At 43.8% G+C, this 17,142-nt stretch overlaps 1 protein-coding gene across 1 annotated transcript; it reads right to left on the bottom strand.

Annotated features, from left to right (window-relative positions):
- Positions 1-334: 334 nt before the first annotated feature.
- SERTAD4 (SERTA domain containing 4) lies at positions 335-4,698 on the bottom strand. The gene is made up of 3 exons (XM_054399157.1): positions 4,530-4,698; positions 3,875-3,990; positions 335-1,084 (listed from the first exon to the last, which is right to left on the bottom strand). The coding sequence occupies exons 1-3, from the start codon at positions 4,696-4,698 to the stop codon at positions 335-337; spliced, it is 1,035 nt and encodes a 344-aa protein (XP_054255132.1).
- Positions 4,699-17,142: the final 12,444 nt, after the last annotated feature.

Here is a 17,142-nt window from a genome sequence, read left to right as displayed (position 1 = left end):
AGACTTCTTGGGGGCGGGGATCTATAAAACAATATGTTTTCCCCATCTGGCTGATTGGTATTTTCAGTAAGGAAAGCTACACCATATCTGTACAGACTATTGTGCTAAGCAGTAACACAACTGTGCTCTTTATGAAGTCTCCATATTTATAAATAGCCCACTGATGCAGATCATGGAGACACTTTAAGCAATCTGCTCTCCAGTCACTTATAACTACATGTGATGTTTGTGGCATGAACGTTATCCTTTGTAGAAAACTATAAAAAACCCCTTCCAAATAAAAATTTGATAGATAAATGAACATGCTGTGCATGCTTCAACAGAGCAAGATGCCTCATATTTTACTTCCTTTGCTGCAGCACATTTTATTACTTGGTAAAGATTCCTTTTTCCTTAAGGATTTTTTCCAAGATTCACTTATGTTGCTCTTGTCATTGCATCCAGTCTCAAAATAGTCATAAAATTTGCCTTTACATTCAAGAGCATGGGTGCCTTTTACAGGTTCACAGTTTAGGGTGACGCTCTCTCGCTCAGGTTCATTACCTCCTTTCTCATCATTAAATTTTGCCTTTTCCTGATTACTGTGAGGCCTGGCATTAGTGATGAATATTTCATTAGCAGGTATCTGGTCATCACTCCTGTAAGAAGGGGCACTGCCAATGTCATAATCCACCTGCTGGGAACAGCTTGGCAAAGAAATGGGGAGGGAGGAGGAAGAGGAGGAAGAAGAGGAAGAAGTATTTTCTGTATTAGCATTAACAGAGTAGGGTAGATTTAAATAGTGACTGCCACACTCTTGATAGAAGCAGCATGCGTGGAGCTTCTCATACTCCTCCTTTGCCATCCGAAGGCGTTTTCTGTATGGACAGTCCTGAGGCACAAACCACTCCTGTGGGGAGGTGCCACTGAAGGAGCAGGTGGAGAAGCACCAACTGTTCTGCATGATGATTTCTCCATGGATTCTCTTCATTAGATTGTTGATGAGTACAGATCTCCGCAAGTAGACTTCTGGATCATCAATGAATTTCAGCTTTTCCAAAGACATGTAAAGAATATGGGCCCGCTCCTCAAACACAGAGATCATCTGAAAATGCAAAAGACAGAAAATATGGAACTGAAGGCAGCTGGTTTTGTTATAGGCAAGAAGAAAATCAAGTGAAGTATTCCCCCTGTGGCATTACCTTTCTCATTGTCTTTCTGAGGTGCCTAACACTGGCTTTTAATTTTGCACATGCATGGAGCTGCTTTTTCTCGGCCACAGCATTTAACCAGGTTTGAGGGGGAAGCAGCCGAGCATGACACCACAGAGGCAATTGCAAGGCATGAATCCAGGATGGGAGAGTGAAATCCAGATGCACAGATCTGGCTCTTTACTTGCATTTGGGGTTCAAATATAAAATTGTTGTGCAGTTTTGCACAAGACAGTGATGGCTGGGGGCTTTTTGATGTAAATAGACCCAATTCTATCATCCTCTCTGGGGCTTCTACAAAGCTCTGAAGCCAAGTAGATTCCTTTTTGCAGCCTCAAGGTTTGCAAGATGCAGCCAGCATACATTGCCTCATGCAGCAAGTGTTGGAGCATTTTATCCACTGCCAGTGGAAGAGGCCCTCCAGCAAGGAGGTCTCCATTTGCCAAGCTCCTTTATACTGCTCTTGCAAACGAGAAAGACACCAATCCCAGAGCACCATGGCATCTGGAGAGCAGCTGTTGGCCTGTGTACTACACCCACCACCATATAGGGCCAGTAGGAATGCAGATAGGCAGGGACAAGGTCAGGAAATTAAGAGAGTAGAGATTTGCAGAAATCCTGGCTTCACGCCCAAGGATTTGTTCTCCCTTCTATGGTCCTTCCAGGATTCCCCTTCTCAGCACTAACAGTCTGAGCAGGTTACTACCCCTGAGAGGTCCTGGATTCTGGGCTGTAATTGCTATCCTGGGAATCAAAATAAGAGAGGGGGCAACACATGCTACTGTAAGCACTATTAACTCATTTTCATTTTTAGTAAGAATTTGGTTTGTGTAGGAGGAGAGCAGCACAGCACAAAGAGAGACTGCTCTAAATTCCCCCCCCCCATTTGTGGCTTGATCATTCTTCCCTTTCCCACATGGTTACAGCATTTTTGCTGAGTGGAAGTTGTATCTATGAGGACTGAAAGAGCTTAAAGCACAGCTGCTTTTCACATCCATTCAGCTCTCCTCAGCCCTCTAGCTCTTTCCACAGCCTGGTCCTGTCTGCAGGGCTTAGAAGCAACACAGTGCCTTGTGAAAAAAAAAAAACAAACCAGCCATGTTCTAATGTGAGTTCACAGCTGAAGATAAACAACAATAAACAACTCATTATAAATCATATTAAGCCTATGAGTTAAAATTTGCATCCTTTATACCTGCTACAGCAATGGCCTGTGAAGCCACAAAAGTCTGGAGCAAATGAGTAAGTCTTGAACTGTGATCCTCCTGGAGATACCTCCCAAGAGCCCTCTGGAGAGATGCTTTAGACCCTACCGTAATACCCTCTATGGGGAAAGGAATCTCAGACCATTACTCTTTCTTTACTGGGCAGCAGAGGTATAAAAATGTGTGAGAAATTCAAAGAAACCTGGTGGGCATCCTCCCTTCCCCAAAGCTTTGTGCCGAAATCTGGTGACCCAGGCTTTCCTCCCTGGAGCTGTTACTCCTCTTTGTGAGGAAAATCATACAACAATCTAGCCACGAAACAATGGCTGAAATCAGTGAGTGATGCAGGAGACAGACTCACTAACCAGAACACTTTTTTCAGCACCCTCAGTGCTATTTATTCACTGCTTTGGCAACAGACCAGGCACCTTCTGGAATTAATGGCAGGGCAGTTTTTCACCTTCCTGGTCACGTATTTACTTCCAACCAATACTATTTGTGGCTAAAAACTCCTTTGGCTACTCTAAAGTCCTTGAGAAGCAAGCTTGGCGTTATTGCTCACTTCTCTCCAGGGAAATCCCTCCAGGGAAACAAGAACCTAATGGGCAGACCTCCCCAGCCTTCTCACATCTCATAAGGCTGCAACTGTGGAGCAGGTAGAGGTAATGTATAAACTCACTCCACCTCTTGATCTGGTTTAGCTTTTAGTCTCTCCCATAAGCCATTCCCCTTTAATCAGATTATCCTATGTCCTCTCAATTGCAGCACTTGACTGCCATGGGTCAGGAACAATCCAGCAAGGTAAGGATGCTGCCTGAAGACCCTTAATGAATGAGAGCATAAAACCTCTCATTAAAAAACAAAGATTTCAAGTTAAGTATCTACTGCCATAGAGTGTTTCTTCTAATCTCTCCCATGAGAGCTTTTGCAAAAAAAAAAAAATTAATATTATTTCATTTACTAATCTGTTCTTTTCGAGTAATAACCTTTTTAATAAACAGAATTAAATACTGAAGGACCTTCTACTTGCTTTCCAAGTCATTCTGGCTTTGTAGAAGATCTGCAACCCATCTGAGGTACATAGAACCTATTACTATTTTCTCCCCTGGAAAAAAGTTTTGAATGATTGGGGAACTGTGGGCCCTTTTTATTTACGTCCTTCTGTTTTGCTCTTCAGGTGCTGTTCCAGAGCTGTTTCTATAAGCATGATATAAACTAGTTAAGAACAAAATAATCTGGAAAAAAAAGTTATTCTCAGCATTTCCATTTGCAGTTGTTATAAATGAAGAAATGCCTTTGCTTCCTAAGCAATTTGATGACAATAAAATAATAAATGTGACAGCTATTTGTTTCTGAGCAAACAGCTGGATCATTCTCCTAATTTTAGTGGAGTGTTTCAGCCTTCTGGAAATGGAGCAATCGAGTGTTACTAAGCGTCTGAAACTCAAGAGTAAAAATAATGACTACCAGAAAACATACTTTATGTGTACAGCTGCTGAGTGGTGGATGAAAATCCTCTTCTTCCACATATTTCCTTTTAAAGTATGTGCTCTTGGATGTTGTTGCAGGATTTGAAATTCCCCTGTAATGCGATCCTGTGGGTAATAAATCAGATATGACAAATGACATGCGGTTTGCCGGAGGTTCTTCAAACAAAATACTTTTCATTTCCCTCCGCGCTGCAGGAGAACTCCGCCGCATATTTTCACGTGTATCTGCAGCGATCAGAACGGAACCCTCACCTGAATGACACCGCGCCCGTCGGACGCGCAGGCCCGGGCAGCCGAGAGCCGGTTTAAGAGGCAGCAACAGTCCGAGGAGCCACTACCGTGGCCGGCGCGCTCGCCTCCGAGAAAACTTTCCCTGCCTCCCGCCGGCGGCCGGGCGGGCAGACAGCAGCTGCCGGCGCATCCATCGCTCCGGAGCAGCGGCTGCGGCGCCCGCGGCACCCCGCGCACCTGCGGCCCCGTGGGTGAGCCCCCGCCTCCAGCCCGCGCCGCCGCCCCATGTCAGGTTCGGCGAGGCCGCCGCGCCTCTGCCTCTGCGGACAAATCTCCGTTCCCCCCACGCCCGCCCGCCGCGGGGCCAGGTGGCCGCCCGGGCGCTTCTCGCGGCGGACCGGCGCGGTGCCTACCTGCGGCGGGGGGCCCGGCGGCGGCCGGTGGGGCAGGGGGCGGCGGGGCGGCGGGGCTGGGGCGGCCGCAGCAGGGCGGCTCCCAGAGGGCGCGGTAGGCGGCGAGGTCAGCGGCTCCCTCGCCGGCGATGGGGCGGCCCAGCCGCTGCATGGGCAGCACCAGGGTCATCGCGGGCGCCAGCACCTGGAAGTGAAGCAGCGCGGTGAGCGCCCAGCGGCAGCCCCTTCACCTGATCCCCCCACCAGCCGCCGCGGCCCGCCCCCTGCCAGTCATACCCCTGTACACACGGATACAAAACACACGCACATATCGCCTACGCAGGTACACACAGACTATTTTTCCCCCTTCTTAGGGCAGGCGAAATACCGCAGCTCTCTCCCACAAAGGGCGAGGGGTCTCCGGCACCGGGAGTTTGTACGCGCTCCCCCAGTGCCGCCTCCTGGCCCTGCTCCCGCCGCCGCCGCCCTGGACCCGGCCCCTGGCGCTGCTCACACACCGGCACAGATCTGCTCACACGCTTCCCATTCTTTCCCCGTGGCGATGGCACGGCGCGCCCGGCACCGACGGGTCTGGCGTTTGCCTGCTGCGGTGCGTGTGTGTGTGCAGTGGGGTGTGCGGGGGTGTGTGTGTGTGTGTGCGAGGGAGCGCGCCCAGCAGTCAGGAAACGCGTTTCTTTCTTCTTCCCTCCCGAACGACGCAGACAGCAGAGACTTGGGTAGTTGTTTCCACTAGCCCCGATCGGACTGAACTGGATCTGCCTCCAGTCAAAACACTGCGAGACTAAGACAGAAAATTGGCTCCGGTTTCAAGCCGTGAGTTGCAGTCCCACCGGAGCCAAGCACAACATCGGCGGAGCAGGCGGAATATTAAGCAGGAGTGGGGACTCCAGGGCCAGCGCCAGGCTACGGGCTGCCTCCTGCCGCGGCAGCAGGCGGAAAGGGAGGAAGCAAACTTTCTACGAGGGGCAAGGGATGAGTTCATAGTCACCCACTTCTTGGCAGAGGAGCGTGGAACAATGCTCCTAGACTCAGCCCGGCCCCTCCCTCTCCTTCCTCCTCCTCTCTCTAAGAAAGCGCGATGTAGATCCCCCTCGGTGCAGCTCTCCCGAAGGAAGAAGAGGGCCCGGACAAGCAGCAGGAGGGAGAGGCCGCAGGTGGGCAGGTGGAATTTCAGCAATTGTTTGTGTTAGCAGCTGAACGCTGTCCAACAAGAGGAAAAAATAAACTGTAGCATCTGCCAGTTTTCTGAAATCCTGGAAGAATGCACAAGGCTGCTACTTTATTAAGAAACGGGCTTCCAGCATGCACTAACTTTCTGTTTCCTAGATTACTTTCTTCCTCACTGGGGCAGAAAATGGGAGGTGAAGTCAGGAGAAATCCCCAAGCAGTTTGCCTGATGGGCAGTTTGCCCACCAGACCTTGCTGAAGTCATCCTCAAGGGTGCCTAACCCACTTCCTCACAGACTTCATATGGCCCTCAGCTGTTTTCCTCCAGTACCCTATTAATGTCATCTTGCTTTTCCTGGGCAAAGAAACAATGACATAGCGAATGACAAGCCACTAGGTTGGCCCATTGAAAGTTATTCCTGACACAGACAATGATATATTATTTATTCCCCATATCTTTTTTTTTTTTTTTTACCATCAGAATACTGACATATGGAAGGACCGGTCAAACAACACATGGGTCAGTTTGCTGAGCAAGGCCAAAAAGAGGCCCAAGAACCACCTAAAAATGTCGTGGATTTTGTGGCTGAAAAGATTACACCATCATTAGAAAGTACTCATGCATACTTCACAATATTCTACACTGAGGAGTCACTCCCAGGGAGACATCAGTCTTCTCAAGTTGGCATGATGTCAACACCCAGTATTTGTCCTTAGAGAATAAGGGTTGGAAGAAATTCACTGCTGCTTTGGGAAAGTCAGGATTTCTTTGCTCATAATGAATTCAACATCTATTTGTATCATTTTTTTAATGAGAATTGGAGATTTTGACCATGCGATTTTTTAAAAACCATCTTTCATCACAAATAGGTCTTCCTATGCTTAAGCAGAAGAAGGAAAGAAGGGAAGAAAAGTAAAGGAAAGTGAAAGAAAGGAAGTTTTGGGACACTTTCTGCACAGTGCTGCTGGTTTATCTGGAAAAACTGAATTCTCTGGACAGCCAGTAAAGTAAATGAACTGCTTCTTGCTATTTACAACATGCAAAATTAATAGAGGCAGGCCAGTTAACAGCTTCTATAAATAGCTACTGTCCATGCACATTTTCCATGTTTCCAAACTGTACAAAAACAGGGCATAAAGAACAGAGCTTCCCTAGGAAAGGAAAACACAAATCAACCAGAAAACCAAAGCTCCAAAACAAGCTTGAAGGTCTCAGCATGTGTTACAAAGCTGTATAGGTGGCACTCAGCTATGAAAGGAGCCTCATTTTGTAAGCAAGGAATTGCTTCAGCACACAGAAGCTGAGAACCAGGCTTTTAAAAGGCCATATGACTCTGGGCTTGCTATTTGTTCCCCTTTGATTTTCAGAAGCACTGATTTCCAGCTGCTGCAAATGAGTGGGAAGGGAGCTGTGAGTACTCAGCACATGGGAAAAGCTGGCCTTCTTGAAGGTAAAGTTGGACATGGCAAGACCGAAAGCCTGAAGTACAAGGTAGTATTTGCTGAAGAATTGCTACAAGACATAGCTCCATAAGCAAGACCTCTGGCACACACCTGAAGAGCCAACCTACTGTTTTTCCTTGTTAAGAGTGGCAAAATCCACTTCTGAGTATCTTGCCAGAAGTCACGCAGCAAATCATTGTCAGAGCCAGAAATAGAACCAGATCTCATCATCCTCCAGCCGTAAGCCCGACCCATTTATATTACATTATCTTATGCAATGGAGGGATTTAATCCAAAATCTTGTTTGTTTCAATGAGACTTTGCAGAACAGCACACACATTCTTACATTTCCATTAACACCACTGGAAATAAAGGACAAAAGATGTACATTTGAGCATACAATGCATTTACTATACAAAATTACAGCAAAAGGTTGACACTTAGGGCTGGATCTAATTTTGAAAAATCCATTTGGGAGCCTTGTGTGGGCTTCAGTGGCATAGAAGCCAGGCACAGTTCTTTATTGAACCCAGCCTTCCATCCTTAGGCTACCACAATTTTTCCGTTTTGTCAGCCAAATGCATGCAGTGTGAGGACACCCCGAGGCATCTACAGCAGCCTGAAGGTTAAAATGTCAAACTTTCCATATGCAGTTTTGCACATTAAGACTACTATACATTGCTGCTACTCCATTTGCTGAGGTTTTCACTCACTATTCCTCCAGAGCCATTATGATGTTAATGAGAGAACTGTAATGATGCCATTCACATTATAACAAGCCTGATGCTATGTCAGTGAAAAGGGCTCTTTATACAATTCCAGAATGCCTCTGAAAACCCAAACTTAAATATAAAATGCCTGTGACAATAATGCTGCAGGTCTCACCAAGATCAATGAAGACATGTAAATAGACTTAAGATGGCTATTCCTTTCTTAACTCATGGGTTTGTACCCAAGTACTACAGCAGTTTCAGACTTTGTCGTATGTACTGGAGCATTTTCATTGCATAACAAGACTTGAGGAAAGAAGAGCGTTTCTTAATTGTATGATACCATCGTTAACATCTGGATTGCAGTGCTTAGAAAACAGAATTGGCATCATTTTGGTACCTGTTACCTTTCTGGCATTCTAAAAAATTTACACTGCAGATAAAATCAGAAATGCCACTGTGCAACCACTGTTTGCAGGCTGTGCAGATCCACAGTGTAAGAAAGCAAGCGACAGCTGGAAAGGCACAATCACATACCCAGACTGGTGAACATACATTAGTAACAACAAACCCCAGCTATATCACGCGTCCATTGTAAGCTATCTACTCTCTGCAGCTGCTGCAACAAAGTTTGGCATCACCAGCTAGCTGAGGATGGCAGGGCATCCTGTGGGCAACAGCATCACGGAAGAGGGCAAAAAGGCTCCCCTGGGAGCAGCAGATAAATGCATGAGGGCACCAGCATCACTGTCAAAGACAGAAAAGCCATACAGTAAAGACAGTGGTGAAGTGACGACAGCTGAGGTGGAGCTGTGACAACCTAGCACGTGAAAATAAAAGACTAGATGCAGGCAAATGAGTGGAGGCAGGAAGTGGATTGGCTTTGACCACTGCAGTGAAAAGAAAAGAGGATGTTTGGAGCTTGTGTTTAAATAGATCGAACTGGCTGATATACCAGAAGTTCAAGGAGGAGGAAGTTACAGAGATGGCAGATAACAGGGGCCTTGATAAAAACGTTTATTGTCTGGGTAGATATGCACAGAGTTGTAGTAATGTTGTGAATGAAGCAGTCTAAACACTGGGGACACTGAATCAGAGCACACTGGGGCAGCCCAATCACAGTAAATGAAAGCAGAGTCAAAGACAATTCCTGCACTCAGGACTCTGGAGGCAGGGTGAGCAGCAGGACTACAAGAAGTGGAAAAACATCTAGAATTTGCTATGTGGGATTTAAACTGAAAATCTGACTTCCAAGAGACAAGCCATGAGCTAGGAGCAGACAGAGATATCTCCCCCTTCTCTTGCTGCTAAAAAATACCTGAGAAGAACTGCAGTATCACATCATGCCAGTGCAGAGTGGTATCTGGTCTGTAGTGAGGGAGGTGCTGAACCACAACTGGAGACTGCAGGGAGGAATCAGAGGGAAGTCAGGAGTGAGGACAGCTGGCAGTGAGACAGTGCAGGCCCTGGGCAATGATGATTTTGTGTTCCTTCAGCTGCACCTCATATCAGAAACACATGTAACATCATCTAGCATATGCAGGATACAAGGGCACAACGAAAGGGTTAAGTCTGCCTGAAATAACTAGACTGGTGAAACAACAGTTCTGTGTGCCAGCAGGGTCAATTCAACTCTTCATCCTTCAGAGGTACGGATAAACCATAGACCTGCCAAGTCTAGTGTTTTCCCCTGTATTTCTTGGCCCTTGCTTCAGGGAATTTCAAGGAATCCACTGTTTGATTTTTTTTTCTTTTTGCTTTCCGTTTTTTGGGGGTTTTGTTTGTTTGTTTGTTTGTTTTTTTATTCCTTCCCCTTCTTTTTCTAAAGCTGGAATTAGTATTTGGTGGAAAAGGAATTAACTTGAAATCAGAAACTGATTTTTGTGTCAGGATACAATCCTTAAATGAAAGTGTTTCAAAGTGTTATCTTCACTGAACTTCTGTCCTAATTTAGATTATGCAACTACAGATGCTTGAGTGTCTCTTTCTTAAGACAGGATTCCAAGCAAATATTTCTCTAACTTTTCTAATTCCATACTTTTCATACTTTTCACTTGAATTCTTCCCAGAAAGGCTTTTTTGAGCTACTTTGTCCCAGTTCGTAGGCTCCACTAATTTTCTAAGCAAATTTTTTTTTCAGAGAAAAAAAATTGTTTTGTTGTTTTGTTTTTTGTGTGTATGTGTGGGTTTTGTTTTGATTTGTTTTTATTAGTTGTTAACAATTGTGCTTTCCCTCGTTTCTGGTTTCTATGAAGCAGAACTAAAGGAGGTTTCTATACTGACAAAAAAGAAGTTGGGGTTTTGTGTTTTTATTTATTTATTTATTATTTGTAGGTATAAGTCACTCTTGTTAGCCTATATGCAGTGAACTCTGAAATAGTGTTCTAACAGAGTTTGCTCTGGAATTTATGCAAATATATGAAAATACAAGCAAATTCCCACCCCCCCCCCCCCCCCTTTTTTTTTTTCTTGCCACAGGGCTCTGGCAGATATGCAAGAAGGTGACAGTAAGTTTACTGCAGCCGTCTCGTGAAGGCTGCTTCGCCTGCCTGCTCTGGGAGAACAATAAAGACCCATGGTATTTATTTCAGTAAGCATAAATATTTTTTCCAGCGTTCTTAGTGAAAATGCCTCATATGGTCTCTGCCTCCACCCCACTGGTGATTGCGTGGCCCTGCTAGACACGTAAAGCTCTGCCTTAAGATCCACTCAGCTCAGTTTGCAAAACACTTCAGTATCCTTGAGGGTAAAAGCTACTCCTATTGCTACAAAACATAGCTGACAGTGTTTCTGATTAGTTAACCTTTGTAACGGGTTCTGACACTGAATAGGTGGTAGTTGTTATGGGGACTAAATTCAGAGAGAAAAAGGGGTCCCAGCAGCCAGACAGTGCTAAGAAAAAGAAAGCCCTTTTGTTACGTTAGGAGACTTTCCAAATCACAAGGCAGGTCTCGACACTTGTTCTTTAAAAGAGGCACCAATTAAAACTGCTTCCCCACTTAACTTTCACTCTGGTGCCGCAATGCATGCATGTCAAGGGCACCGTAAATTAGATGGTTTCTGGAGTTAATTATGTTGCCTTCTTCACTTTTTGTCTGCTGAAGAAAGTAAACAAAACAAACAAACCAACAAAAGTGTCTTGGAACAAAGAGTTGAGTTGTCTCCCACTTTGCTGTGTGCTACTTTCTCCGAAGAATGGGAGCTATTATTATTCTTTTACTAGTTTCCTTCTAAGGGAAGTAAACACCAAAGGTAGGATTCCGAGGAAATGACTCACAAATATTGGCAACAGGCTCTGAAAATTGGATCCAGTCTTTGCAATAGCCTTTAGCAGAATACTAACCCTTCTTACTGGAAAATGAACTTTTCCCAGACGAGCTGCACATCAGTTCTGTGTGTGTGTACTTGCGCATGTGTATGTAAGTGTGTTAGGAAGCAGAGACAGGAACAGAACCCAGTTCTTCTGTCTCCCCCTCTTCCCTCCAGGGCACCGCTTCTGATGCCATTTTTAGCTGGAAGCTGGAAATCTGTAATAACTGACTGAGTCATCCCCAGGAGAGGGAGGGAAAGAGATGTGCCTCACCTTGCTGAGCAGCGTGCTGCCTGCCGGCCGTCCCCGCCCACAGAGACCCCCGGGAGAGCTGGGCCAGGCAGACAATTTACTACAAGCCAATCTACAACAGCTGGCAAAAACCTTTATCCTACAGCTGTAAAAATGAGGGGCAGAGCAGGAAAGAGATTTTTTCCCCAGTCCCTTGACATTGCATTGAATTCGTCAGGGCAAGATGAACCTCTAATAATCTGTTTTCAGTCACTGAGTTACCCTTTCAGATGTGCAGAAGTAACTGTGCAACTGTGACTCATATTTTATTTCTTAATCAGGAACCCCAGGAACCAGGAATGCAGACACTGAAAAATCAGACAGCTGAGAAAAATCAGTGTAGCAGGATTACCATCTGCAAACAGAACAATCTACTTTGCATATTTATTTCTCAGCTGTTTAAAATTTTGAATCATGAATGCATATTCTGTATCACTTGTAATGCACACATTCTAAAATGCTCATGCTCTCTCATGTTGTTTTGGGGGGTGTTGTTTGTTTGTTTTGTTTTTGATAATGTAAATCTGGTTAGACTAGAGTGACAAAAACTGCAAACCTTACACTGCATTCCTTTGCCACTTGGCTCTACTTAGACAAGCCTTTTAAATGAAAGAAGCTGTTCCCTTTTCATTTTCCTTTGCAAATTCCTATTTAACCATTCCAAATCGAGATAAAACAAATGGGGGTGCTGGTCTAGATTCAGGTTTTTTATTAGAAAGTTGCTTTACAGCATGCCTAAAACTGATTTTCAGCCAAGTACCTACTTAAGATGCTAAAGGTTGCATTAGTGGAAGTTTTGTGTCTGGTTCAAGGTCTCCAGCATTGCCAGATAGTTTCTAAAGCCTGTAATTCAGCAAATGCCCAACAGACACTTCTTCCAACAGCACCTCTAAGTAGGAACAATGTTTATATAGACTGTCTGAGACATCTGAATTGTGCTGAACTCCAGCCATCACTCAACCAGTTATAACCAGCTGTCAGGGTTGGGAATAAAACCAGGATAAACCAGTGTGGTGTTCCCTTCCCGAATCTGCTGGCACAGCAAGCTGGGAGGCAGAAGCTCCTCGGATCCCAGCTCAGTGCGGTGCTAATGAGTGACTTTTAAGATTCATAATTGCATGACTGGTCATTTTTGTGACCAATGAGGGGTGAACACCAACCAAACCAAGGAGGGGGAGAAACAAGGAAAGAGGAAAGAAAGGCAAAAGGTAGCAGAGTATTGTTACTCCTTAGGTGTTTCATCCTGTAATCCATGGACTTCATAAAAGAGAAGAAATGACCCATCACAAGGATAAATTCATTATTCTAGCATATGACAGAAAACCTGTTGTTATCCACAAGTCAAAACCTACAGTGATCCATTGGCCTACAGCTGTTGCCTGCCTCTTTTGGTGATCAGCTTTTCCCATTTTCTGGGACGCACCCCAAAGCAGCCAGAGCAGCTGCAGCCATACAAGACCAGGCAGGATCTGATCCCACCTGGGCACTGCTGCTCCTTCCCCTTGGCTGCTCTGCAAAGACTGAGCAAGGGGAAATAGCACTGACTTGCTGCCTGAGGCACCCACAGGAAGCACCTTCCAAGGGAGAGATACTGGGAATCACTCCCATATATTTTGTAAAGGTGAGGAGAAATGAGGTTACAAGTCACAAGATACAAGATAAAGGTCTCCCAGGCACACAACATGGTGAGAAGCTGAGAAGGGTTTCCCAGGAGGAGACAAGCCCACTTTATTGTGGAACATAGGGGGTTGATTTAAAAGCATATTTTAAAATGGTTTTGTTCCATAATAAATACTTGCAATGTAATAAAATATGTTGGGGAAAAAAAAAGGTCTAAATAATAAAAATATTATAAAATTATGATACCAGTGCAGTTGAACATCTATTTTTTTATGTGCAATATAGATCATGAGGAAACTGGGCAGCACAAATGACCTAAGAGGCACTTTTGGACAGAATAGATTCACTTCTGTGCACTGCAGACATCTTCCCCAAATCAGGATTTCTAGGGTAGCATCAAAAATTACAGTGTTAAGATAAAATTTTATTTTTATTTAAAATAAAAATGTTATTTTTATGCAGAACTTCTTATTTGAACCTTTTTTTCTCTTGAGACCTTGTGGCATTCAGATTGACTCTTAGTAACATGACTGTCTATTCATTTCTCAGTCTCCTTGTCTGTGTCCCTGTTTTCAGATGTCAACATTTATCATCTATAAAAGAAAGCAAACAAATAAAATCAATAAAAATAAAAAGGGATCGATTTTATCAAAACAGAAAAGGCTCTATTTATGTTTCAATTTACAGTGCAGACCCAGAAAGACTATGTTTTTTTAAAAAGAAAACATTTTAGTCCAACTTACTGATTTAACAGCTAAGGGAAAAGTCATCTCTTAGAACCAGGGAAAAGTAACATAAAATACTGATATAAAATAATTATGCAACCAAGGAAAGTGAGGGGAAAAAAGGAAATCCAGCACAGACAAAACTGAGGTGACAAAAGCAGCTGAGGTCACGAGAGGGGTAATAGAAGCAGGTCACAGACATTCATAAGTAAAGCACTTCTTTGCATAGTTTTCCATTGTAAGAGCAGAGATGTGGACCAATAATATTCTGCTAAAATCTGCGTTCAATTGTTTAGCTGATGCAACAGAAAGCGATTGTTCCTTTTTCTTGAGCAATAGCACAAAAACCTTGAAGTTATTCTGAGAATTAATTTTCATTTAGAGAACTGTTTTGAGACATAAGTCCTCATCAAGGCTGGGACTTGGACCTCTGTGATCCACACAAGTGGTTCTTCTTCCAGTACTGGAAGCTGGTTTTAGCACTGCATTTGTCAGGAGTACTTTGACTGCCATGAACAGGGACTATTTATAAAGACAGAACAGTCCAACATGGATAGTGTTCCCAGGGACCAGGAAAGACCCTGTGTCCTTGTGGAGTCTCCCATGCAGAAGGATCAGATAAAGATGGGGAATAAGGGCCAACAGATGTGTGTTCAAACTAAAGCAACCCAACAATTTGGAGGAAATAACCCCCTCTACACAGAGGTAGCTTCAGGCAAAAGGGACTAAATGCTGGCCCCAGCACTGATGAAGATTTCCTCTTCCTTCTTTCCTCTGTCACAGACTTGGGTAGTCTCTGATGGCCAGAATGGAAGACAATGTTGATGTGTGGGAGGGATGACATTTTAAGAGCAGGTCCTGATGCAATGGCAGTTACTCAAAGTCATTCCTGCTTCCTTGCTCCAAAACCTCCTTGCAGCTACTGCATAGCTGTGTCAACTCCCTTGTTCATCCACATGGTGTGTCCTAGTCTACATCTAAACTCCAGGGACTGAGCAGATACACAAGCTAAATCCTACAAAGTTTTTTAATTGGGATGAGTAATGGCTGGGGACATGCAATTGCTTTAGTTTAAACAAACCTTTGCATCAATCCTTATGCTTTCGATGGAATACACTATTTCCCAAATTTCAGAAAACAGAAGGAGGAGAATATGAATAAGTAATTAGGTATTCCTTTATATTTTCATGTTGTGCATAGTATGTTGATACTCACTCCAATGCCCATATCCACTTTCACCTTCACCTCTCACAGCAATAGCAAAGGTGCTGTTGTCATGTTCAGATATCCCATCAAGCATGCACTCTGGAGCTGAGGAGTGATTTTTCTTTTGCTAAGGGAAGAAAGATTTTTTAACTTCACTATCAATTTATCCACCCAAAAAGCTGAATAATGATGAGTTTCTGTTCAATTATCCAGCTGATTAATTTTTGTCATTGTAATCAAATTGCAATATGAGCTCTAAGATAAAATTTAGATCTCTTGTTAAATCTCTGGAGTATTTTTTAGCTCCAACTTAGTTGCTCTTCCATGATACTGAATTAAGGATTCATTTCCTTCCCATGTCTACTTCTGCCTGACACAGTTAAAACATGCTCCCTGATTTTCACAAAAGGAGGAAAGGACTTTTCTCTCCCCACTTCCAAGGATCAGATGGTGCCAGCCCAGCTTCCATTGAACAGTTCCTAAAGTTCACCTCAATCCATGAATAGCTTTGCTGAGTGTCTGAATAGAGCTGGCAGAACCTGGCCCTTGGAAGAAAGCTCCAATCAGCCCAAAGACAAAAAGAAGCTGGCAGCAACGTCGCAGGATACAGCTCTGAGAGGCACCACCCCAACCTGAGGACAGCCAGAAGTAAGGTGCTAGAGCCTGGGAAATGTTTGCACAAGGTTACTGGAGGATTACACAGAACTGAAAGGGCAATTCACTGGCAATAATCTGCTTGAGCAATTTATTATTATGAGCTAGGGAAATACACCCCAGTTGTCTTTAATAGTTGTACATTGCAACCTCTGAAGGATACATCATCTTAAAAATGTAATCCCAACAGCTAAAAATCTGTATGCTGAGAAATATACCATTCAAAGTAAATTATATGAGCCTCCTGTGTGCGGTTCTGCATTACCAGATTCCTACTACTTTACAGCAATGAGAGCAATTACTTTACTTAGATAAGCACAGTAAATCAGAAATAAAAGGTCCTCAAGAAAAATGTCTTGGCAGCAATTCCTAATCTGAGGGCACAAAAGGAGTTAAAAAAGTGCCAATGACTGAGAAATAAATTCATAGGAGAAATTATTCTGGGAGCCAGAGTGAGTCACAGTAAGTTAAACCATAGACTGTGTTTGTTGTCTGAAATTATTCCAAAAGCAAAATTATTCCAGAAGGATAAATATCCTTGAATAATCCAACCCAAAAATTAAATATAAAAGCAACAGTATTATTTAGTTGGATTCCAAGTCCATGTCATCTTGAAGGAATTAACCACTCACCCAGGTTTTACTCTCTATTTGTTTCTAAGTTCGTAGGCTACAGAGAAGAGCACGGGCCGAGGGGGGGGGGGGGGGCGCGGGGGGGGGTGTGGGGGAGGGGAGGGTGCAGGGAACCTCGGTCAGGGTACTAAAATTAAGTTTATTATTCAGTTTATATACTGTGTATATTTTTAAATAGATTTGATTTTGCCTCCCCACATCTGATCCAGGTAATACAAACCAGATATTATGTTTCAATGTATACTTGTACAAAAGAAGTGACCACTTTAATAAAACCCCAAAGTTAAATATATACATTTAAATGCAGACTTTAGAGTTGGGGTTCGCTTTCAGGGCCACTATACTCTGCAGCAGGGCACTTGTCAGCCCAAGTCTGATTCATTTGGTACTGCTTTAGCAATTCCACACATGGGTGTACATGTCAGGGCTTTTAATGATTCCAGAGTTCTTAACCATACTCCATATGTCAGGCTCTTCTAACTAGTGCTAGGAACTACACACCCACTATGAGGTTAAAAGCAAAACTACATGCATAGCTAAGGAAGGAACAAACAAACCTCTTTCCTCATTCTCATTAATGAAACCAATCAAGCTAGTGACCTAGCATTGCTGCTCTGGGACTGTCCTGGTGCAAGGCATGTTTCAAATATCATACTGAAAGATTTAAGCATTCATATGAAGTTTGACTTGCCTATTTTTTTTAAATCTCTAAAGTAAATACTTTAAAGGCTGCTGCTTTTAAAGGGACTTCTATTGCAGCTAGTAAAGTACCATGCACTAAAGGCAGTTTAAAATAAAATACAATTCCCTCTGTACATACACAATCTTACATTTTGGGGTTCAGCACGCTGACAC

Source organism: Indicator indicator, chromosome 2 (assembly GCF_027791375.1).
Source record: "Indicator indicator isolate 239-I01 chromosome 2, UM_Iind_1.1, whole genome shotgun sequence".
In the NCBI taxonomy this organism is placed as follows: Eukaryota; Metazoa; Chordata; class Aves; order Piciformes; family Indicatoridae; genus Indicator; species Indicator indicator.
Note: the sequence above shows the minus strand (reverse complement) of the source record. Positions and strands in the feature narration are given on the sequence as shown.